The sequence below is a fragment of the Anguilla rostrata genome, chromosome 14, assembly GCF_018555375.3.
Source record: "Anguilla rostrata isolate EN2019 chromosome 14, ASM1855537v3, whole genome shotgun sequence".
Lineage (NCBI taxonomy): Eukaryota > Metazoa > Chordata > Actinopteri > Anguilliformes > Anguillidae > Anguilla > Anguilla rostrata.
The window spans coordinates 27,213,188-27,237,336 of NC_057946.1; the positions used below are offsets into that span (position 1 = coordinate 27,213,188).

Here is a 24,149-nt window from a genome sequence, read left to right on the forward strand (position 1 = left end):
GCACAGTTCACATGATGATTTAACGTACACTTGTTCCTCATTAATTGGCTTCACTTATCTTGCTTAATGAATGAAGATTTGCATGTTAGCCTGGTTATCAATACAACCTTGTCGCTTTTTTCTGGACCTAGCATTTCTTTATTTGATTATCTGATTCTGGCTTTTTATGTTAAAGTATCCTAGTCTCTGACTTATTTATTTGCATCCCCTAAATGTACTGTTCACTGCCATATACCAGCCCTGAATTAACCAATGGATAGTAATTAAGCTAATTCCCAGCATTCCTAGATGACTATCGTCAGACATTTGCATAATATTTTCTATCACAATTAACTGGTAGTATAAACAGAGCACTTTGTATAGATAGCCAGTTTGTTGTCTAATTGCAGGGCACCATGCATAAATCAATATGTTATGCTCATTTTCTATACCACCTCAACTATGATGTCATGGTTTAGCAGAGCCCCACGTGTAACAGAAATTTTAACTAGGAGCAGAAGCTTGATGGATGTCCTCTAGCAGAGGGGCAGTGAGTGTCCAGTGCATATCAGTTAATGCCAACCTGTTGTGCACATAGCACATATACAAAAAACACACATGCACATACCCACACACACGCACACACACATATGCAGACATTTACACACACAAATGCCCACATACACACAGACACATACACACATTTGGAATCTGATAAAATGTGAGACATCACTGAAAAGTTCATTTCAGTGGAGTTCAGGGACGTTCATTGATTATGGCTGGTATTCTTAATTAAGCTAACCAGACTTTTTAATTGACCACACTGCAGTGCAGTACAGTAAAGTGGATGTATGTGAAGGTTTCCAAATTCAGAATACAATTCTCACTTAATTACTTCCCTTTAACAGTTAAACACGCCCAGGGAGATAAGGTGAAAAAGTACTTTGCTCATGGCCAAGACCACTTCTGCTAATCCATCTATTCCAGGTATCGAAGTCCAGGTATCAGAACACATCCAAAATGACACACATACCAAATAGATAAAGGAAAGAATATAATAATTTGATGAGATAAAATAGAAAAATACAATGGCAAATTGTACTTGTGTGAAACAACTATATTTTCAGCTGTTTGGGGTGATATGGTGGGGCTGAACCTGGTAAAATATCATCTATAGCAGTATCAAATTGCAAGTCTCATTAGGGGCTCATTGGAAAACCAACCTTTAATGAGCTCATTTTGAATTATTCAAAGCTTGGCAGACAATCTGAATAGAGAGCTATTTTCCTGAACCACAGCTGCATGAAATTAGACAACCCAAGAAGAGCCGATGACCATTTAAGGTTAACCATCTTGTATCTTCATGGTGACTGAGATCAGATACGGTATGTGAGTACGACATGCTTTGAGAGGCAAGGTAAAGGTTCAATTTAGAATAGAACTGATCACAGCATCTGAAAATACGAAAAGGAATTGAACTTTCAAAGCGTTTATGAGCTAACAAAGGGTTAGCTTTAGCACCATTTGTAATATCACTGAAAGATTTCTAGCTTTGGTTAAAAGTTTTTCCCTTTTTTTGTCTTTCATATTTTATATAATATGGAATTTATTCTCTTTGAGAAATATAGCATCTGTCAGTTTACCAGCATTATAATATAAAATGTTATTGTGTGATATTAAAAATACATTAATGTCTACTTGCAATTAATGTGAGTTGTTAATGTGCAGAAATAAAGTATAGCAATAAAAAGCCAGTTACTAAAACATAAATAACCACTAATTAATTCAGCTGCTGTATCAAAATGTTATCCAAGACATTGTCAAATCTAAATACACCGCACAGGAAAGTAATAAACTTGATTTTCTTTAAATTCATGGCATGTGATAGCATTATGATCCTGAAAAAAATGCAATAAAAATGAATCGGCTTTCCAGGCATGGAATGTTAAATCACCATAGAGATGACTACAGAAAATGATGCTAGGAAACAGTGCTCGCTGTTAAAAGACATTACATTGTGGCCACATTTTTAGAGAGAGTGCGAAGGAAACTTTTTAAAGTGAAATGAAACGAGAAGTTATAATAATCCTATTTGAGGGTGGCCACTGAACAAGCTCATTCATTTATGCATGATTATTGATATGTTTACTATGTGTTAAAAATTAAGCACAGCCTACAAGTGTATTATTTATGCAACTTTGTTCATTACCACATCAATTTTAAAAAAATAATAATAATGCATAGACATAATTCAGGATCTGACCATACAGTACACTTAACACTTACACATTCACAAGTTCATGTGACATCAACACAAAGTCTATGAAGGAAACCCAAGGTTCATCATAGCTACAGCGTTGCCCGGACACTTTGATTGCCAAATGATATTAGCTTCTGTCTCTGCTTGTGAGCGCCATTACCTTAGGCCACCATGTTCTATTTTTCTGGAGGATGAAGGACGTTCAGTTGAAAGGGGACTGGATGTGACTCAGTCTTCAAAGCAACTTGTGCATACACAAATCTGCCAAGTCTGAATAACTGTATCTGTTAGATCCTCTCTCTCTCTCTCTCTCTCTCTCTCTCTCCTGAATTCGAGTCCCTGTGCCTCAGAGAGCTGTCACTGCATGCCTTTCCTGACGAGAAAGATTTTCATATCAAAACCTAACCTACAGCTTTTTGAGGCCTTTCAAGTCTGTGTGCTGCTTAGGAAAGTTCTGAACTGCAAACATTTTTTTGCCCTGCAGAAGCTTCTTTACCCGTTTAAAACCATATTTGCATTCTAATTAGAAATACATTTTTAGTTGAGCAGGGTACTATTGTTGATGCTGAAAGCTGCAAAAATATGCTTTCTCAAGCTATTTCATTTTTGACCTGAGTCTTGTCTACATATGGGCTCATTTAATTGCACATGACAGTGAGAATGTTTAACACAGATTATCAGCCGCAAAAAACATCTTCTGTCAATCAAACATCTGCAAGCTTGGCTTAACACCTTTCTGTTTAACAATGTCAAATTCACTGATCAAAACCTGCCACGTTTCCCTTTAAATTTACCAGTATTCATATCACATATTTGGTTGGCTGGTATATCAGATTGTACGTTGGCTGCATGCTATTATGTCACTGAAGGGCAAAAACAGCACCCTTCAATGACCTTAGCATGACCCAGACGTATCCTATTTCCAGGGTATTGATTTGTGCTTGTTCCTTGGTCCTGTGTTAGTATACTGTAGCAGCCCCGGGCTATGAAAGGTATAAGCCGCTGAAAAATAGTAGAATTTTGTGCCACTGGCCACACCGTGTCCAGCATCACAATGAATTTATAGCCGTATAAACTTCATGGGCACGGGACCGCATACTGAAACAGGGCTGGAAACAGGTGTCAAACCTGTATTAATAGCGTCCGAGGAATGCAATGACATTTCAGGGCATTTCAATAACTCCAAGATGGCAGCCTAACTGAATCTGCCTTCTTTTATGTGTTGAGCATTGAAGAGTCATGTGGCAAAGAGCTTGAGCAAGCAGGGTGAGCCCCTCAACCGCACATTCTTTAAGGGCATTGGGATTCAATACAACCTGTAACAACAGAAGTTTTTCTGTGTCAGCATAAATTGCAGTCTCATCCAATGCTTTTTTATTTGTTGGGCAATCCAGTTTTCATTTCAGATTTATTTTCCTCCCACTATCCATCTGTGACCACAATTACTTTCCCTGCCTTCTGGTGAAAGACCACATAACTTGGCAATTACGCATTTAACTTCTGTGACAATGTGCTGCTAGCCCCAGAGATTTATTTAACGCTGAAGTTGTCGTCTGTTCCTTGCAAGGTAAGCCAATGTGAAACATTTTCAATTATTCGAAGACATTGCAAACGGTAACATAAATCATGGCTGAAAGAAAAACATTCTAGTTTCACAAATGTCTTACAGAACCATAAAGTGTATTTTTATCGAGAAGTACATTTTAGTTTTTTTTTTACTATTTTCAAGTTATGGAAGCTGAAATTCAATAGCCTGTTATGATCGGCGCCATAAACATTTCTGAAATAGCGCAACATCTCCTGAGTCACTTTTTTTCCCTCAGAAAGGTTATTATTTCAACGTAGTACATGAGAATACTTCTCATTTCTCTACGGACCTCCCAAACTGTGAAATGATTTTGCAGCAGTGTTGGTTATCATGTATGTTAGTGCCTGTCTGTGTTATCTACCTCAATCAAAGGCGAGAGCTCGTGCCTGCCTGGGTTATCCACCTCAATCAAAGGTGAGATCAAGGTTTAATTCCAATCCTGGGGCATAAAAGAATAATGCAATATAAATTGTTTTGCATAACAACAAGCAGCTATATTAGTAGGAGGACAACACCAATACGTTTAATTTAGCTTTAATTTGGCATCAGAATATAGCTGCTTTTGTCAAGAAACCACAACAGCCTCCACCTCACCTCCTCTGTATCTGTTCCTGCGCACAACTTATTATGCATCCTTTTTAAGTAAAAGATGAAAGCTACGCGCTATATGGGTCTGTGCATTATGTAAGTCATGTCAAATGAATTATTGAGATCTAGGTGCAAGAATGGTATTGTTGACATCACTCTTCCTTAATAAAGGAAAATAGCCAACGTTGAAACAAGACCATTACTTCACCTCATCAGAGAAAGGTCGATGTGGCAGCCTGCAGGATATTAAGCAGATTAGAATGTTATTTTGCAGTTACTCCATAATGCGTCGTGGGTAGAAATGGGTCACTGAAAATCATGGCATGTTTTATGAGAGTGTAGCTTATACTGTGTGACAATTGCACAGTACTTCCACGGCGCTTTTTATCTTACGTATTCAAATGCAATTGAATGACCCCGAGTCAATGGCGTGGAAATTTCATCCCTGTACTTCAGTAGTTCGGTTGAAATTAAATGTGGCAGTCGGCCTTAGGAAATGCATGATGTTGCATAGCAGATATGTTCCTCTTGTTTAATTAAATCTCTGGGCTTTAATTAATGAAATATTGCTGACCTTTACCAACACTTGTTTGCCGGCCATTTTGAGTATCAGGTGCCTTTTAAATGAGAAATATTGATCAATTCTATTTTAATTGTATGGGTAGTGAGTGAAACATGCTCTTTAGAGATTTAATTTAGGTAATAAAATCACTGTCTGGTGGTAGTTTGATGGTCTTGGTGATTACAAGAGAAGAGCTTACCTTTCTAAATTATGCAAATAAATAATGTGTCTATGCTGAACTATGATGTAAGACGTTGTACTGTAGATGCCTGTTCTAGTCTTGTAGTCTTTATTACACACAAGTCACCAATAAAATTTCTTGGAATCATAAGCAATGTAGCAGAGTCCTCTTCAGCACTCTGCAGAATATTTTAAATTGTGTGCACTGAACACAGTCTTGGCTGTTATACTGCACATGCGAGATTTGTCCGCATTTGGAATTGCTTGTGTTGCAGCATGGAGTAGTGTCGGTATAAAGATTTTTGTCTTTTGCCCTGCCAGTCTCTATCCATCATTCATAGCACTTGTGCCTCTCACAACCTGTCAGTCACCGCATGATGAAACAGAGTTGCTAGCCGAGCAGAGGAACAAATGTGGCAATACAGTACAATGTGGTATTACCCACAATGCAGCAGCTGTGACTGCACTGTAGATGAGCTTGCTTCTGATTTTGGCTGTGTCTGTTTCACTATGCAATGGAGATGACAGGGCTACAGTGAAATTGCCATTGCTCCAGAACCAGGTTCCAGGTTAAGGGATCCAATCAAATAGTTTTCAGGAGGTCTGTGTTTGAAAGTACAAGGAAAGACATCTCTCCTCACCCACACATATCCTTCGCCCATCATATCCCTAACATTGTGTATGTATGGAGGGAGCCTCCTCTCCAACTCAAGAGTGAGGACTCTCTTCTGCGTTTTCGACACACTGCGACTCCTTAGCTTGATATAGCAGGATTCTTAGTTAAATTGTCAGTGCTTGCCTGGTCCAGGGGTTATGATTGCCATATCCGAATAGCACTAAGGACATCTGATTACCTCACTGGGATATGAGCGCGGTATCGTCGATCTCTCTGGCATGTCAGCGCTTCCGTGCTGAGGCCAGGTAATCGCTGACTCACGCCCACGGCTCGCTGACCAGGAGCAGCGTGTCATATTCATCTCTGTCAACAGGCTCCCAGACTCTCCTCAAGACCGCAGGCTGCAGAGGAGAGGATGTCTCCAGATGAATGTTAAAAAAAATAACATTTTCTGCTAAATTATTTACTGTGGCAAAGTTCTACACAGGGCGCCATTGTGTTCAGTACATTGTAGACTGAAGGCACTGATCTTGCAGTGGAGCACAATGGTGGGTATGGCAGATTTTTTAAAAACCAGTTCTGACCCATGTAATTGCTTACGCTTGAGGAAATGGGTACACGGCTAGATTGTTGGTACTCAACAACAATATTATATTGTGTCGTACTGACCACCAGGGAAAATATTGGTCTAACAGTCCTGCATTGGATATTGGATATAATAAAGACTAACAAAAGAACCAAACATTTTTACTACGAGGGTCAGTGGATAGAAGCATGGATTGCATAAATCAATGTAGGTTTGTTGGCAGAACAATGTGGACGGGAATACTCATGTTTCTAGGATACAGTACAATGCAGTTTTTCTGAAATAATAGTTTTTCCTCAGGCCCTTATTTCGCTGGCACCACTGCTCATTGCCAGTTTCAACGCTTGCTTTTTACCTGGCAGTATAGTTTGGGAGCACAGAAATTTGATCATTTTTCCACCAGTGTTTATAACCCAGTGGTCCAGGTCTATAGCTGAAAAACCTTTCTAAATTTTGCAAGATGCAGACAAGTATGTGGGAACATTTACACCGGGCATTAAAAACAGACGTCGGTATCTGAACAGCTGTGATCGGATTGTCACTCGTTCACCAACAGTGTGTTTACACCAGGCATTAAAAACAGACGACCGTATCCGAACAGCCGCGAGCAGATTGTCATCCGTTCACCGGACAGAATGTTTGCACCTGGGATTAATATGTGTCCCGCGCGCATTGCTGTTGTCCACATTGCGATCGGATTTAACTTTCCCTCGCCTTATGTAAAGTGGGCTGCAGTACCTCAGCAGGTGGGCGGATAGCAAGCACTCACATGCAGGGCTTCTACGAACAATGTCAGGCCCACAAGCGGCTTCAGTCCTCCAAGCAACTTATCGGTTTCTACGTTTCTGCGGCAGGGGCCGTCTTAATGCAACGACAGCACCAAGGCCGTTTGTAGAGTTATGGAGTTATGGTGGCAGCCGTCGTCGAAGGGCGCCTGTGTAAAGAAGGCTGTGGGTGCGCGAAACGAGTCGGGAGCGGTGGGAGGACGTAGAGCTGAATACCTCCCGTGACGGCGATTGGCTGAGGCGGAGTCCATTCAATTTAATATGCGACGCCTGGCAGCCAGACCTGTTATAGATAGATATGAATCTTCGCTCGGTTGTCCCGGTCACAAAGCCTGACACCATGGCTTTGTGGTGGCCAGCCACTGGAGCTTGCTACAGAATGATCGCACATTTTTTGTAGTAAGTGAAGGATCAGTGCTTATCCTATATTTATACATAATGAGTAGAAAGCAGTAATTTGGTATTTAATGGGTACCAAGAGCTTCCAATGAGAGAGAGAAAGGGGTCCTATATTCCCGATAAAGTTAAAGTTAAATAATAATGATACCTGCTAATTGGGGTGATAGAGAAAAGGGATGGCCTTGCAAGATGGCGTCAGTGCTCGAAGGCAGAACTGGGTAACTGTAAACTGTTTCTATAGCTTGTTGGATTTACACTTTGCAGAAACATGGACAGAAACCTCTGATCATGATCTGATTCAAATGTGTCTTTTTTTACATTTTCACCTGTCCTGTGACAACGGATCTGATTGGTTGTAACCACAGATCCAATCACGGGCGGATTTTAATGCCTAGTGTAAACGGGGCTCATGTGTCTCTCTTAGCACGTGCATCCAGCCGACCACTCCTTTTCCTCCTGTGTAATCCATCAGCTAAACTGCCACAGCTACTTTATAGCTGACACAGGCAGATTCCGGAAGCCCAATTGACCGGAGGAGTTTCCGGTGAGTGATGAAGCAAGGTTACACTGCCCCTTAAAACCACTGACCTGCCTTACAGGACCGGGCCTTTCAGACTGGAAGGGAGCAATCCGGAACTCTCAGGCTGGCAGTGTAATATATTCTCCATGCAGTGAGCCATTAGAATTCACGACACAAAAATTTTTCAGACTGTATTCTGTTTGCAGCCAAAAATCTTGCTCTGAATATCTGACAATCTTAGTGTTGTTTTCTTTTTCATGGCATTTAAATGTATTTGGCCAGCAGTTTATGCTAGTATGCTCTGGATCAGCTCTTCGTGCTAGTTGAACAAAAGCAATTTCAATGTTTTTTGTTGTTTTTATTCTAGTTTTTATGATTAGTTTCCCCTTTTTTGTATGTTTGTGTAAGTCATACCAATATGGAGCCATTTGGCCACATGGTGGCACTATAGCAACCAAATTAAAATGTAAACTTTGAAAGAAAGGAATCTTGTAGTCCTGAAACTTAGTATTTTATTTATTTATTTTAAAGTTGGATGTTTTAAAAAATAGTAATCAAATTGGACTACTGGTTTTAAGTCAGTCCATTTTAATCTTTTCACGTGCTTGTAATCTTTTAGTTGCTAAATTATAAGATGGCAGAATGGCAAGCCAATTAAATTCTCCCAAATAGATATGTCCAATCAAATTAGTATAATTCATTCTGGACCCTCAGTGACAGTATTACCAGTGACAGCAGCTAAAGCATTTTGATTGGAAAACGAGTTGTAATGCACATGGGATTCACTCTGAGTCATCAACGGGTCACTGTCAAAAACTCTTCATTTCCAATTCTGTTTCGAGAATTTCTCCTAATGAACAAACACATGTAAGCATACTCCATTGGCTCAGTGGTCAATGATAACTCCTTTGACCTCAGGTCGGCTTTTAAGTGGTTTACATTAAGAGGACAAAATGTTTCCCTGTGGGGTCCAAAGAATAAATTAAGTTCTGGATTACATTATTATATTCTTAAATGCATTTTATAATTGAAGAAGAAATAAAATGTCATCTGAATTTCCTTTCTTTTTTTGTTAATCTCACGGCCTCCGGTCATTAACCCCTTTGCGTGAGCCCCCTAGTGGCCAGGATGCTGGCATCCTGAGGTTGCTCAACTCAGACATTTAGTGCCCCTGCAACAAAAAACTATGCGTGGAAACAACAAACTCTGGTTATAGCTTTATTAGAAGATGATATATGACAACTAAGCCAAATACAGAGTTTCTAATATTCTTTCACCACCCAAAATTTTTAATTAATCATAGGAAGAAAATAAAGCCAAAAATAGACTGAGGTATCTCAATACAGCGGTGAAAAATGCTGCTCAGTGAATAACGAAATAAACAAGAGGAAATATAGCATCATCAATATCTCTGACTAAATATGGAGTAAATATACAATCTTAACATCGGTTTACATGTAAAGATGTCCCTTTCAAGATTCAGAGATCATTTATTGTCTTGAACAATTCATTTAAGAAATAAACACAAATATAAATCGCGTTTTAACTGTATTTGCTTATGGTAGCAGTTGTTTGGTGTGAGTACGCCGCTTTCATAAATGTAGTGTGCACCATTTATGTTTGCTGGTTTATCAACTCAAACACATTGTCTCAGTTTTAGTTAATGGACAGCAGGAGAAAGCACTTGACATAAGGAGCACACAGTCCTTAGTGCTGCAGGATCTGGTTCCTAGAGAGGAGAAGAGTGATGGAGCCCGTGTCAAAGTGCGCTGCATTCATGGGGATGAAAAGGTGTAGCCTACTTCTCACACCACTTGTTACAAGGATGGTCGGTTGGCAGATTTTACAGTGAACTTTGGCTATGAGACTCAAACTTGTGCAACCCAAGTGGGGTGTTTTATTTACAGAAGTGCCCCCAACTATTATACCAACATTTCTATACATACACAAAACAAAAGAATCAGCACATCAATAGAACCCATTAAATTAAATAATTAAACCCACTTACTGCCAGCCACCCAACTGACAGCGAATGACCTGGTTATATGCTAGGCATTACCTAGACTGTACCATTTCCACACAATGTTGAATTATCACAGAAGAAATTACAGTATATTTTTACACATAAAAATCATTATACATATATTATCAATTGCTACTTTATATTTAATAATCATGTATCTATTTGGGTACGAGAAGATACAGTTTATGGTCTCCCCCCATCTAAAATAGCCAATTCTTCTTGTCCAGCACTTCCAATAATATTGCACAGAATCGTGACGTTGGGATTACGTCATTCCAGTTTGAACATGGAACAAACTGAATACTCAACGTCGGTTAGTAGCATTTCCTAACATTGCGTTTATTGAACACGGCATACAATACTAAAATAAATCAATTTAATGTTTGAAACCAGATGTGTAGGTTTAAGTTATTTGCAGTACATTATGGTGGTGAACATATGTACAGTAGCGAATGTGTTTGAGTTGACGAACCGGCAAATATAAATGGTGCACACTACATGAAAGCGGCTAAATGTCTGTAATGCAATGTAATGAATTTTATCAAAAGAGAAAGGAGTCATGAAGTCTCGCCAGGATGCATACAAAGATGAACTGAAAAGAGGAAATTCTTTGCCCTAATCTTTTCAGTGTATATATGCCTGTAGGTATAAATGCTGTGTTGCATTTAATTCATGACTTTATTGTCTAGGTTCGTTAATATGTGCTAAAACAATACAGTTCTGTTATTGAATTGAACCTCGGTTATGCCATCCACTCCAGTTACTATACAGGTCTCTGTATCAAAAAAAAAAAGTATTACGTAAAATAATTATCATGTATAACATTTACTGTTTTTAAATGAAGTGTCCAATTCTTAATGGACTCGGTCAATTGGGTACTCGTTAAATCATTATTAAACAAAAAAGTAATTATTGCATTTGTTCACTGATTCACCTACTCTACGCGTTTACTCAATGCCTTTTTTTAACTATAGCTTCAAATATCCCTATCTCTGTCCATTTATAATTGTTCAAGAAATTTTAAAATGGTGCTGTCCTGTGAAGTTTGTTCTCATATATAATTGTAATTGCAATTTTATTGAACTGCTACAAGTGCTGAGAAGAGATTGGGTGAAATGCACCTGAAGGGTTTTTCTTCAGAGAAGGCACATCGCCCTCTGCAGTTCTCACACTGTAAACGCAACTAAATTTCCTTTGTACTGTCCCCTAGAATGGTGAAACCACAAGCAACAATAATTATATTAATATGCTCTATAATTATTATTATTAGTAGTAGTATTGTTGTTGTTGTTGTCATTATTATTATTATTATTATTATTATACATACATTGAGTCAGCTGTTGATAAGAACTCATTATGTGTTTGATTAGGGCCACAACCATCAATGGGCCACACAATTCACTTTTTTTTGATGCTTTTGTTCCTGCACAGGTCCCCCACCCACCTCCCTATACATACATACCCACCCCCCATACATAAATACATACATACACATGTTCAAGCAAGGAGTATGAGGTACAGCTCAGGCAAAGGCCCTTGAGGGCCAAAAATAAGCAATGCTGCTGAAATGTGTTTATTTCTTCATTCACCCTTGACTGTTCTACAGATTAAAATGATTAAATGCCATACAGGGAAATGTAAAAGGATGCAGGGCCCAGCAGCATGCATGGCCAGTAAATTTACTAACTGAGCCCCGTGGGGGTTGGATTTTGTTACACATATAGGACATTAGTTGTACCCTTTGGACAGTATGAAATAGCTCTTTTAAATCACTGCAGATTCTCATAAATCTGTGTTGTTTTCCATTCAGAAATGTTATGTCATTTTCTGTCATTTAGTCAGTACAATTTCTTAAGATCCTGTGGTGCCAAATGATTTGACCCAGTCGACTCTCTACAAGTATATTTACTACATTCTAATTTAGGGTCACTCTCAAATGTGTCTTTTTGAGGGTTTCTCAATAGTATGTATAGAATGTTAATTTATACATACTAATAGACTTACTTTAGGTTAAAAATCACCTTTGCTGAATTCGCATAAACACAGTGAAATTCTATCAACACTTTCTTGAAACATATTTTCTCTGAATGAAACTTTTAAGTAGCTTAAATGTGAATTTGTTTTTCAAAAAACAGAAACCATAATATGGCCCAGAATTAACCAGAGTACAACCAGCTGCTGCTTTTAGAAGTTTGAATTGAATGTCCTCATTACCCATATATTCCCAAATTGTCAAATTGAAATGCATACAGAGTAAATATTTTGAATACCGTACATATTTTCTGATTTAAAAAATCACTTTTTGTCAGTAAAGATAAAGCCTAAGACTAAATGAACTCTCACAGACTATTGGAGACACTCGGTGAACAAGTAGGGTCATGGAACCGGGCACTAAGACTCCGTTGAATAATGTGGGCTTTCTAAGTAAATGCACTTCTGGTAGAAAAAGACTTTTCGTGCAGTTGCAAGGTTTGTCCACAAGGTGGAAATGGTGTATACATTTTAGGCTGCATAATGACAATTTAACGCAAATTTTCCGGCCTCCTGACATTTCTTCCATGCTTCTGTAGGCTGCATATAGCGTGCAATACATTCGTTTCCACAGTTGAGATGTTCTGCTTGTTTATTGTTCCGTTCCCTGGGGTAGCCTGACATGCTGAAACCAGCTACAGAAAGAAGGCATTACAGAGACAGGAAACGGTAGATCTTTGTACTTTGGAATAGTTCAGGATGACCCGAAGAGATCAGTAACAGCTCGTTGAGATACAGTGTTCCGCGGGGGATGCAAATAAGACACCGATCTAGATTTCAGTGACAGTGAAAGGACTCTTTTTCTAAAGTAAAACCCCCTCATCAACTGCTTTCAGAGAATTCCTGAAAGAGCATGGCACTGGGCGAACCAACAAAGCTAACATTGTGTCAGCCCTTGATATCAGTGGTCCTCTGTGTACGGCCTTGTCACACTTGCCCCCTCATTCACATTGCACTGTTTTTTTCCTCCTTTTTTTCAAAACAGTGGGCACACTGTCGACTGAACCTGCTAACCAAGCTTTCGCAGTGCAAGAAAGAACAATAATTGAAAATACAGCAGTCCTGGCTCTGGGAATGTTAGCAGCACGACTGGGCTAAACCCAGCTGGAGTTTAGCAGTGATGTTTTGACCGGCTTATCGGGTGGTGATCACACATGCCAAGAGGTAATCCACACATCTCAGATCTGGTAGTAAACTGATACGCGACCTGCCAGCACCATGCTTCAGTGCCGCGAGGTATGCCGACTGGACAGCGGGAAAATGTCAGCCTCTGTCAGAAGGTCCGGGGTCATGTAGCGCTTCGACACTCAAGGACAGCTGCTTCTACTGGAGAACAGTAAGTACGTTCTGCTTCAGCCCATTACTGCTGCTCAGTTTTCCTTGTCTGTCTCCAACTTGTTTGCTTTATAAGGACCGATTAATCTGTGGCATTCCTCCGTTAATAGCTGGGTATAACAAGATATGCTAACTCAGTGGATCGGATCAAGTACTTAAATGCCAGCTTAAGACTGATATATGCATTACATGCATTCTGGTCTTTCCTCATAGCACATGGAGACGTTGATGTTGTGAAATTACTGGTTAGTTATCAGTTCAATTCTGTTTCATTTGTTAAATTTACTTGTGTATATTGTGTTGTACAGTAGTTAATCCAAAACTAGGTGGCAGAGGCACTTTTAAACAGTTGCATTTAGCAGTCTTGTAATCACAGCAAGAAAAAGTAAACACAATAAATATGGAGTCACTGCTGTATGAACAAAACCAAACTTCAGTAATAAAATCAAACTGAGTAATTCATGCCATGCTGGATGCACTATGTAGTGTCTGTGCATTCTTATCTATTTTGTGTGGCAAGATGAAGAGCAGCACGTATTGGTCGGACTTGGAGGCGTATAAAATGTGTGAATTTGTTTTTTATTTATTTTTTCTCAAAAAACTGAGGGGAAAGTACTATGGGCCTTATTTACTAAGACCTCTAGCACGTGCAAACATTTTAGCAGGCGCAAAACCAATAATATGACCAGTGATCTGCCATGGAATTTGTTTTGCACATTGGTTATGTTATTAGTTGTGCGTGCTCTAAAAGGTTTTGCATGTGCAAACGGACTTGATAAATCAGACACTGCATGTAAGGCTGAATGTATCCAGGAGTCTTATTTAGTGATATCATTTACATACTTTGATATATTCCTGTTATATATCAGCCATTTTGGAGAGGCTTTCATTACACCAGCAACAAATAGCTGAAAATAATGCGTTTCCATAGGCATTACGCACTCAGACGCACATTTGTAATTGTTAGCATATGATCCGTGGCTGAGTCTTTTTAAGTCATCTCATGGTTAATTAATTAGGCATCTCTTTCAAAAAAAACTTTGATCAGTGTCTGATGAAGTCAATTGCATGCTGTGAATTAAAGTTTCTAATACTGTACACAGCTCAGATGATAACCAGGCGGGCTAGGAGACAATTTTGGTTTCGGAAAACCTAGATGAATAGTTCACATGACCATTAGGCCTTACATAATCACAATTAGGCATACAAAAATGTTGTGTACATGCAACCACTCTTAGAAAATAAATTTGTTCCAGATTCAAATCTCACTGAGGTAAGATGTGTATTTATCTCAACTGCATTTCTTTATTTGCCGTGTTTATTAGTGGCTGAGTGATGGAGGCGTCCTCCTTAATGGGATAAACAAAAAATCATATGTAATTAATTTTGTGATCTTTGTGTCACAAGATAATATTTGTACAGATTGTCACACTATATCACAAGTGCATCAGCACTGGAGTTTGGAGCACTCAACTCCTCTTCAATGATAAATGCCTGTGTCAATATGCACTTTGCACAGTAGCCTTCCCACAATCCACCAGAAAGGGTTTGATCTTTATTTTGTTGCAATATCACAGTTTAGTGTTGTGAAAATGCAGAGCATATAAAATGTGAGTCTGAAACATTCACCACTGACAGCAAACAGCCTACAGCTTAGTAAACTCACATAAAGGGGGATTGTTGACCTCTTAGCTCTTCCACAAGCTTCTAGCTGTAGATGAATTCAAACGCCCTCTTACAAGTCAGAGTGAATAGCGCCTGCAGTAAGAAATTAACTGGTTTATAAAACTGGTACTTCAGAACCAGCTTGCAGATTGAGCCATTACCATTACATCCATGTGTTTTTTTCATGTTTTATCATGGCTCATTATGCATCAAAACAGTACCAGATATAACAATGTCACTGAAAGCAGTAATTACATGGTCCAAGTGCCATCAAAACGCACCAATGAGTAAACTGTATAATCCCTGATGGGAGAATTGGTTAATTCCATCCCTAAGATACATAATGCTGCTGTCCATCCCAATTCAACCCCCAATATCTCCTCAACTATCTTACAAATGGATAACAACCCCCGCAACAAACCTTCACTTAGATTCCATATTGGCGCTTCGCTTCATAGAGACTACATATTCACCATGTTCATTGAGAGCAAGTAAAAAACATCCCTAGAATTAAATAACAATCCATAATTCTCTGCGTTTATCTGGTAGGAGGCTAGGAAAACAATTATTGGATACAAAATGATATCCTATACATGGCAATTAATAGCAGAGAAAACCTTTGAAGACTGAAAACATACATAGCTCCCATCGCACATGAACAGTTTACAGTAATCCGCACCAGGTCATATTCAACAGACCAAACCTTGATCTGAAGAAACCGACACTTACTAGACATGTCTTGACATAAATATAAACTTTTAATTTGCAGGATGTTTTGGTGATGCAGTTACAGGGGAAAACAGCCAAAACGCCACCATGAGTACCGATGAGAAAGTTCAACAGATCAGTTTTCCACTGAAAGAAAATACCTTCTGGTCTTTTGCCATGAATGATTCAGACAGCTCCTGTGATCTTGTGGTGTTAAGGAATGTCACAGATTAAAGGTTTTTAATGACCCCTGCTTCTCAAAGATTTTTCAAGGGTGATTCCTCTACTATTGATCTCTCTCTCTCTCTCTCTCTCTCTCTCTCTCCGTCTGTCTGTCAGTAAATTCAGTATTAAGCACAACAACAACACATTCCCTGGTTTGCATAGGTTTCCTGCAGAATTCTACATTCCTCTAAAATTTTTTGAATAAAAAATCAGATCGACTGATAGATTCCCACAACACACACTGTCTCAATTTTTTCATTTATTCCAAAATTATTCTGATAGTGTTTGAGACTGCTATCCCTCTGCAACTGTGACACCAAAATAATTTTAAGCCTTTTCCCAGAGACTGAAGTTAATTACAACTTTCCAAATTAGGAACTTGACACTCATATGACCATGTGAAGTGAAGAATCTTTAATTTAATCAACCACCCCAAACACATCATCTGTTATCACTGGATAGAGACAAAATTTAATAGGATCTCTTATCTCTTAAAATTGATGCATGATGGAAAGCATGCAAAATAACCCAAATAACTTCACTCCCTCCAATCTGGCACATCCCCAACTTCAATACCATTGATCCTGGGATCATGGCAACAAAGGGGGGATATGCCCAATCATGTCTTTCGAAATGGCTCCATTGCACCATTGTACCCCCCCCCCCCCCCCACCACACACACACACACTATTAATATAGGCTAATTACTTAACATAGCATAGTTGTTTCCTAAATATGCTGTATATGGCCTTCATCTTTGGATTTTGACTAGGGGAAACTATGGTTAAGAATGGCAAATATTCACAAAAGTTTTCACTGTGTATATTTCATAGCTCATATACAAACTATTCATGAGACAATTTTTCTGTGCAATGTGCACTGTGTGATTTTTACAATGTGCCGTTAATACATATTTGAATACTAGTATGATGCACGGGTTTCTACCAGTGACATTACTTCTCCCCTCCCTGAATCTCAAAGGGAAAAAGAGGATATTGTCTTAACCAATAAAGAAAGGCATTAGCCAATTGCACCCCCGACACCAACCACCCCCACCTCCACTCTCTCTCTCTCTCCTGTAGGCATTGCAGAGAGATGCAAGCTGCTAGCAAACAGTGCGTGTTGGATTGATTCTGGAGGAGGGAGGGAAGGTCTTTTAGGAGGTGAAAAAGGCACCGTCGGGAGCGGGGGAAAGGAAGAGAGGGCGGTGGCCGGCCATCATGGGTACACCTCTGAGGAGGAAACCCCCAGCTTTGGAGTAAGTATGTCTATCTTTCCTCCTACACCGCGCATCGTCCTGAGGTTGCCATGGTGATGGTAGCCTAGCGGAGGCTACGGCTACGGCTGCCATGGCGATGGCTCCTGCGGGGATGCGGGATGCGGAGCCGCTGCTAAGCGCCTCAGCCCTTCGGCGCCGCCGCTCGCTGCCTGCGTGTACGCGGAAGTCTTCTCGCGTGTATTATTCATAAAGACCCGTTCCCCCCCGATCGCCGTAGGGGTGCGGAGTCGGCGTTTGTGTGAATGCTTCTCAGTGCCGGTTCTAGTGATGCTGCAGAGAGAGAGAGAGAGAGAGCGAGAGAGCATGCCTCCTCCTTACACGCTTTCGGTTGAGCAGACATAAGGAGAGACGCATTGTTGCCCTGTTCTTGGGTGTTGTCTACTGATTCAGCAGAAAGGATGCGAGAGAGCCATTTATATGTCGGTGTTCTGCAAACACAAAAAGAAGGCATCTGGCGCTGGAATTCTTTCAAAACGAATACGCGCCGTTCTCTCGTCTCGACGAATGCTACTCCTTCGACTAGCCGCCATACATGCATGTGCGTTATGTACGCCCAACGACACACGTTCTCGTTCGTGGTCGCACATGCTAAAATCGTGGTTTTTAGGGTAATTTCTTAGCACCGCTTTACGGAAACATGCGTTTTACATAGTATGTGCTTTGCATTGACAAGGTCACTACCCTGACAAGTGTCAGGTGTGTCTTGATTGTCGGGACACGCGTCCCTTTACAAGAGGGTAATATACTGCATAATGTGGACAAATCACTGTGGCTTGAAATGTGTGCTGATGTCCTTCCCTGACAGGATTGGTCCCAATACTTATCATGTTGTGAAGTGCTTGAATGCATTAATTCGCAGTTAATTTGTCACTTGCGTGCAGAACAAACATGGTGACCATGATGGGTGTGACAGCAAGATCAGATTGGCTGCAATTGACGTGACGTACAAGCGCCACTGTATCAACTAATAAGACCGCTTGCAATGGCTTTGGTCAGCCAAGAAGCTTTTGGATAATTATAATGAAGTTTTTAACAGTAGATCTATTATAAAACAATGCAATATGTCCTTGTACTGCTAATAGGTCGTACTATTAATTTTGTTAAAGGAGAATAGTTTCACAACAGAGAAAATGTTCCTACATTTCATTGTTTTCCTGAAAAGTGCAGTGGAAAAAGTGAGAGATTACCCTTTGCTTGGAATTTCTCAGGCCTGTTAATTGATGGACTTTCCATGGTTTGTTGCCATATCCCATAAAAAACAAAATAAACCTCACTGTATGTTCACTTTATTTTTTAAACCTCGCAGTACGTTCACTTAATGTTTCAAACCTCACGGTAAACGGTTAAATGGTAAAAGATAGGCTAACTGGTCAAATCTGATGAGTGCCAAGTAAATATAATGCACAGCGAGCAAAAGGAATATGATATTGGTTAAAAATAAGACGTAAGTGTAATATATGCTTAATGTCAAAATTGTAAATTGAGTATTACTAATGATGATATTTATGTATATATTTGGCTCTAATTAAATTATGTAATTTGGCTAGATGGCTACTGCTGTCATTAATTGCTAACTACTACTTAGTTATGGTAGATGAAATATGAAAATCAATGTTTTTCAATTACCACAGCATGTGTTATGTTGTGTAGGTTAAAACATATATATAATTTGTTTAAACTTGACCTGAAAAATAATAATAAAATAAAAGAAATGTTAAAAATCAGCCTCTCAGCTAACAGCAGCAGAATGCTTTCGTAATGTTTCATAGTGTCTGTTATATTACTGCACAGCTTGTGAACTGCCTTATAGTTCCACACTTAAAGCTATTCATCCATTGTTTAAGGACACTGGAGGTTTTGTCTCATTTTGTCTCAAATGTTTACTGTGTTGCTAGCGTAGGGTTAGCTACATCAATTGTAGAATTTGCTCTAAATTTGCAGTCTCAATTTCTAAGAATGGCAATAGGCACATTTATTTTCTAAATCATTATGTTATGTTTAGGGAATGTTTGCATTGTTTATGTTTATTTTACTTTGCTTAGGATTTGCTTGATTTCATACTGTTGTTTATATTCCTATTTGTATTTTTCTGCACTAACTGGAGATTCTTTGACTTGACAACATACTTATGTAAACAGGAAAATAACTCATGTAGAATGTATTCTTAACAATCTCCTGTGCAAGATTCATAAATACACTGAGCTCTTTATAAGCAAATTATGACTATGGAAAGACTTTTAACCAGTCACTTCAATTTTAGTTTTGCTCCAGAATACATGACTAAAGACCCAGAGGCTATTTTAGACTTTCTGAATACATTGGCTTTAATGATGTGCAGGTTGACGCTGCAGATTTAACCATGGGTGGTCTAGGGAAAAAAATACACATTACATTGGGGTCAGTCAGGGTGATACTCATTTTGAACTGCAAGACTGCAACAGAAGAAAAATTACATTCAGTCGATAGGATGATGAGTTTGGAGATTATAGCAAAGATACTGCTGTACATTGACAACCAGTTTGCCATCCAGGAAGGTGACAGCAGAAACTAGATTAGCTTCTGGATGGAGCAGTAAAGCAAATTCAATCCCGCTACTTAGAGATTTCTGTAATTCTAATTTATGATCAATTCTAATATGATTGCTATAGTATAATTATAGTTGTAATTAAAGATGCTTTAATATGGATTGGATGGGTGTTGGCTAGAATGCAGTTGACCTGTATGTCAGTAATTGGCATGCATGCTCTTTTTTATGTTATTAAAATAAGTTAGAACAGCAGGAACTTATGGAAGCAAATTCAGGAAGGGACATTCACTTCCTGTGTACTTTTCAGTACGGTTTCATGAACACAGCTACAATTGCAAACAGCAAGTCACGAGGGTCCAAGGCCAATTTTCGGAGTTTGTAAAGTAGCTAAAATGGTTTGCATGTTTTTTTTCCCCCTGTACTGCAATAGCTCAGTTTTGAATGGACATTGATCTGTGGTGTTTGGTGGCTGCAAACATGAAGGAGGTCAGGTTACATTTCATTACAAAATTTGGACATCCACCCATTTGCTGGGAATGTGCTTTGCTAATAAACCAATGGTCAGTCATTTAATACGCCAAATAAAATAAACTACACTCTGACAGCCCACGTCATTTTGACCAAAAAATTTGAGAATATGACAGTTTGTTAAATCTTTAATCCATTCACAAAATGGATGATTGAAGTATTACAGAATGTGTTTATATTGCCATAAATTCCTAATTCTAAAAATGTGAGGATTTGCCTAAGAAACATAAGATGAAGATAACTGCAGATCATTAAAGATTAGAACAGCTGGTTAGAACTGCACAGTCAACTTTAAGTGTTTGTGTGAAAGTATACTTTATTGTCAGTAATATTCCCAGAATTGTTATACATCCAATTCTGATTGAAGCATCTGTTTCTCATCTTAGTGGCATATCCCCTGAGAAAAACTATAAATAGTTTGTTTAAAAAATGTGCTTGAACCAGGGAAAACACACATTTGGGGCAAAGGTCTTGTCATAACAAAGAGAGTGCATTTCTTCTGGCACATTGACGGCCTGTTCCTTTGCTTGTGTGAGATTAATACTGTAGTACACGGAAACCTAAGGGCTTAGTAAGGCATGTCTTCCTCACACTGCCGTCATTGACATATTATCCAGAAGGGCTCCCTTGATGTGCTCTGCGGCTTGTGTACCTGTAGCGTTGTTCCGCTTCAGTTTGTCTCCTGGCTCGACTCTGGGCTGAAGTCCATTTTAGTCAAAAACGGTTTGGTTGGCTGAGAGGACTGGAGTGCTTGGAAGGTCTGCCATAGTTCATTAGGGAGAGGCTTACTCTCTGTACCATCCATTCTGTCAGTGGTAATGCTAATTTGTTCATGCTCTTGATGTACATCGACCATTGTGAATGCAGCTATTGGAGCTAGTCTTTATATACTATTAAGCATTAAGTATTATATAAATTACTAAATAGAGTCAAGTAATTAGTATGATTTGTTGCATATTAAAAAACATTGTCGTGGAAACAGTGATTATGCATTGATAGATCACACATGATGGTCATGCATTAATTTTTAATTCAAGAATACTCCACATATTAAAGATAACCATACACATCATATATTGTAGATTAAAGGGGCGACCAACTTTAATCCTGGAAAACCACAGGGTCTGTCGGGGTTATTGATTCTCATCAAACGGCTAAAGCAGTCCATTATGCAGGTAACTTAAAGTATCTTCTCAAGGACCGGCGTACAAGCTCTGTATCATACTGGCAGAACGATGTAGCCTAAATCACCTTTGATGGTTTGCCTGAAACCTTTATAGTACCTTTATAGTATAGTACAGACAGATATGGAAACATATATTCCACAAATATGCTGGCCAGCTTTGCAAAAGAAGATAAAGGAAATGTATTGAGATCATACCTCATGTCATGCCTTGTTATTAAGTTACACATAGTGCCCGTGGACATTATTGGCCTCTTTTGGAACCGCTGTAGTTCCGTCCTCTCCGCACTCTGAGGGCTTTACACTGTGAAGAATCGTGTTAAAGAATCACCCCACTGCTGAACATTAATAATCTGAATCAATAATCTGATTCATAAAGTGAAGCTCAAGAGGATGTAAAATGACCCAGACGTAAACAAAAAAAAAAAAACATTCTTACTGTTTTACTGAACAGTAGGTATTTATATTTCACCAATTTATAATCCAGGTGCATAATTGCTTGGGCTCAATAAATGGCGCTCTACTTTGAGAAATTCATGAGTTATGGCTGTCATTGGTCTCAGTTGTATTTGTGTGGTGGATTTTAGAGAGACATGATCACAAAGATGGTTTTCATGAAAATATAAAAATAGGGAAGGTTTGTGTATGCTTGTTTGGCTTGATTGTGTTGCTACTTCCCTTTAACTGTACCACAGTGCTGACTTGCACTGTCAGGCTGATTAAATTAATCATTGATGGTAAAAATGGGTGCCTCAATATTGTTGAACATAATTATTTCTGAGATCGGTTTACTCTTGTATTGAAAGAGGTTGTTAAAAAATTGTACTTTTGATGTAGTTTTGTATATTTAATATCTAACTGCATTATTATAATTCTCTCAAATTATTGGTAATATTACTATAAATTGTGTCATTATGATGCCACTGTTTTCTCGTGGATTCAAAAGGAATGAGAATGCTTCTAAATATCAATCTTTGTAAGGTTTTTTTGTCCTGTCAAAAAATTGAAGAGAATAAAGGAAAGCTAATGTAAGATTCTTCCCCATATGATTGGGTAAAAACACAAATTAACCCAGGTGAGGGCTTGGAAAGTTACAAACAATCAGTGCTGTACTGGTATGGGTATGAATGACAAATACATAGCTTGCTAGTTAGCAAAACAAAATATGAGTATGAACCACAAACGCATAACTTGCTAGATGGCAAAACAAAAGTCCTCTGAATTTAACTTTTCAGATGGCAACTTTGTATACATTTCATAATGCAGGAAAGATATTTTTTTTAATGCAGAACTGCAAGATCCATCTCGGTAGAGGTCAAAAAGCCTCTTTAAATGATTCTCAAGGACAGCGATTTATCAGTTTAATTTATGGCTTCCCCTTTTAAAGAAACAGCTGCTCTGCACTCTTCTGAGGCACGGGCTCATCCCCAGCTGTCTTTTGGTACATATTGTAGAAAAGAAACTTTTCCAGAGAGAAAAAAAAAACATACATTCTGTTCTTTTTCAGCAGAACGCACCAAAACCGACTGGCATGGCTGGTATTTACATCCGCCAAATTGCATAGATTATTTCAGTAACTGTTCTTATTCGGAAAGAACTGTAGAGGAGCAGATTATTGACTGGGACACAACAGTAAAATTACTTTGCCGGAAGATATCAACTTTTAGAAGACTTGTTTTTTTTTTTTCTTTTCAGAGTTATGGAATAATTCTACAAATAACTGAAAACGTTTGAAAACACTCAAGTCAAACATACTTTACTGATCGGTTGTGGAAAATGTTTCAATGGCAATGTTCGCTTATTTTCTCATTTCTTGCATGCTCTGTCAGCTATTTCTTGGATCAGCAATTTCCCTCCTCGTATATTGGCTGTTGTATCCTGTTGAGGGAAAATTTCTCTAGCAGACGGCTAGCAAAGAGGTCAGTAATGGGGTGATTCATTGTAAGCTGGCATTATACATGAATGGTGTTTTCATAGTTGTTTAAAATGTGACTAACTTGGATTTTTTTTTACATTGAAATTATTTTTGTCGCAATTAAATGTAGCCTGAAAGCAATAACAAGGCTTGCTATTAACTTCTGAATAGCCGTGTAGTCATATCTGTATGAAATTTGCTTGTGTAATTGGGCTCTACACATATACTGAATTTCCAGCTTTAATTTACCTCTGGTGTACAATTAATCCAATTTGGACTTTTAGTGCATAACAAAAGTATGGAGTGAAATGTAGAGAAGATAGGTGGAGTAGCTCATCAAGTTCAGACGAAATGGGGGAATACCGTATGCCAACACCACAGAATAAGCCTCTCATTGGGAGAAAAACTGAACACGAGTAAAGATAAGGAGTCAATAATTAATTCCGTGCTCCGCACTGTACACAAGGCCAAATCCGCTGCAGGTTTTTCACCTCACCGCTCAAAGCGCACACATGCTCACAGATTAGTCTTGGCTACGTTACAGTGAGCACTGTTTGCATTAAGGATATATTATGAATGTATGGGAAATGTATTGTATTGAAACAGCGTACATGAGCTACTGAGGCTGAGGGGCCTTACCAAGCCAGGCTGCTGACAAGTTTTTGAT

The 24,149-nt window shown here is 38.8% G+C and overlaps 1 protein-coding gene across 2 annotated transcripts in view; it reads left to right on the top strand.

Annotated features, from left to right (window-relative positions):
• Positions 1–13,056: 13,056 nt before the first annotated feature.
• The window catches only part of LOC135239711 (PALM2-AKAP2 fusion protein), a 117,928-nt gene continuing 106,835 nt past the window's right edge, over positions 13,057–24,149 (top strand). Inside the window, exons 1-2 of one of the 2 annotated variants that reach the window (XM_064308582.1) lie at positions 13,057–13,453; positions 17,133–17,308. In XM_064308582.1, coding sequence (XP_064164652.1) covers positions 17,271–17,308 — 38 coding nt within the window. In that variant the 5' untranslated portion in view covers positions 13,057–13,453; positions 17,133–17,270. The remainder of the gene's footprint in view (positions 13,454–17,132; positions 17,309–24,149) is intronic. The other variant, XM_064308583.1, reaches the window with a different exon arrangement.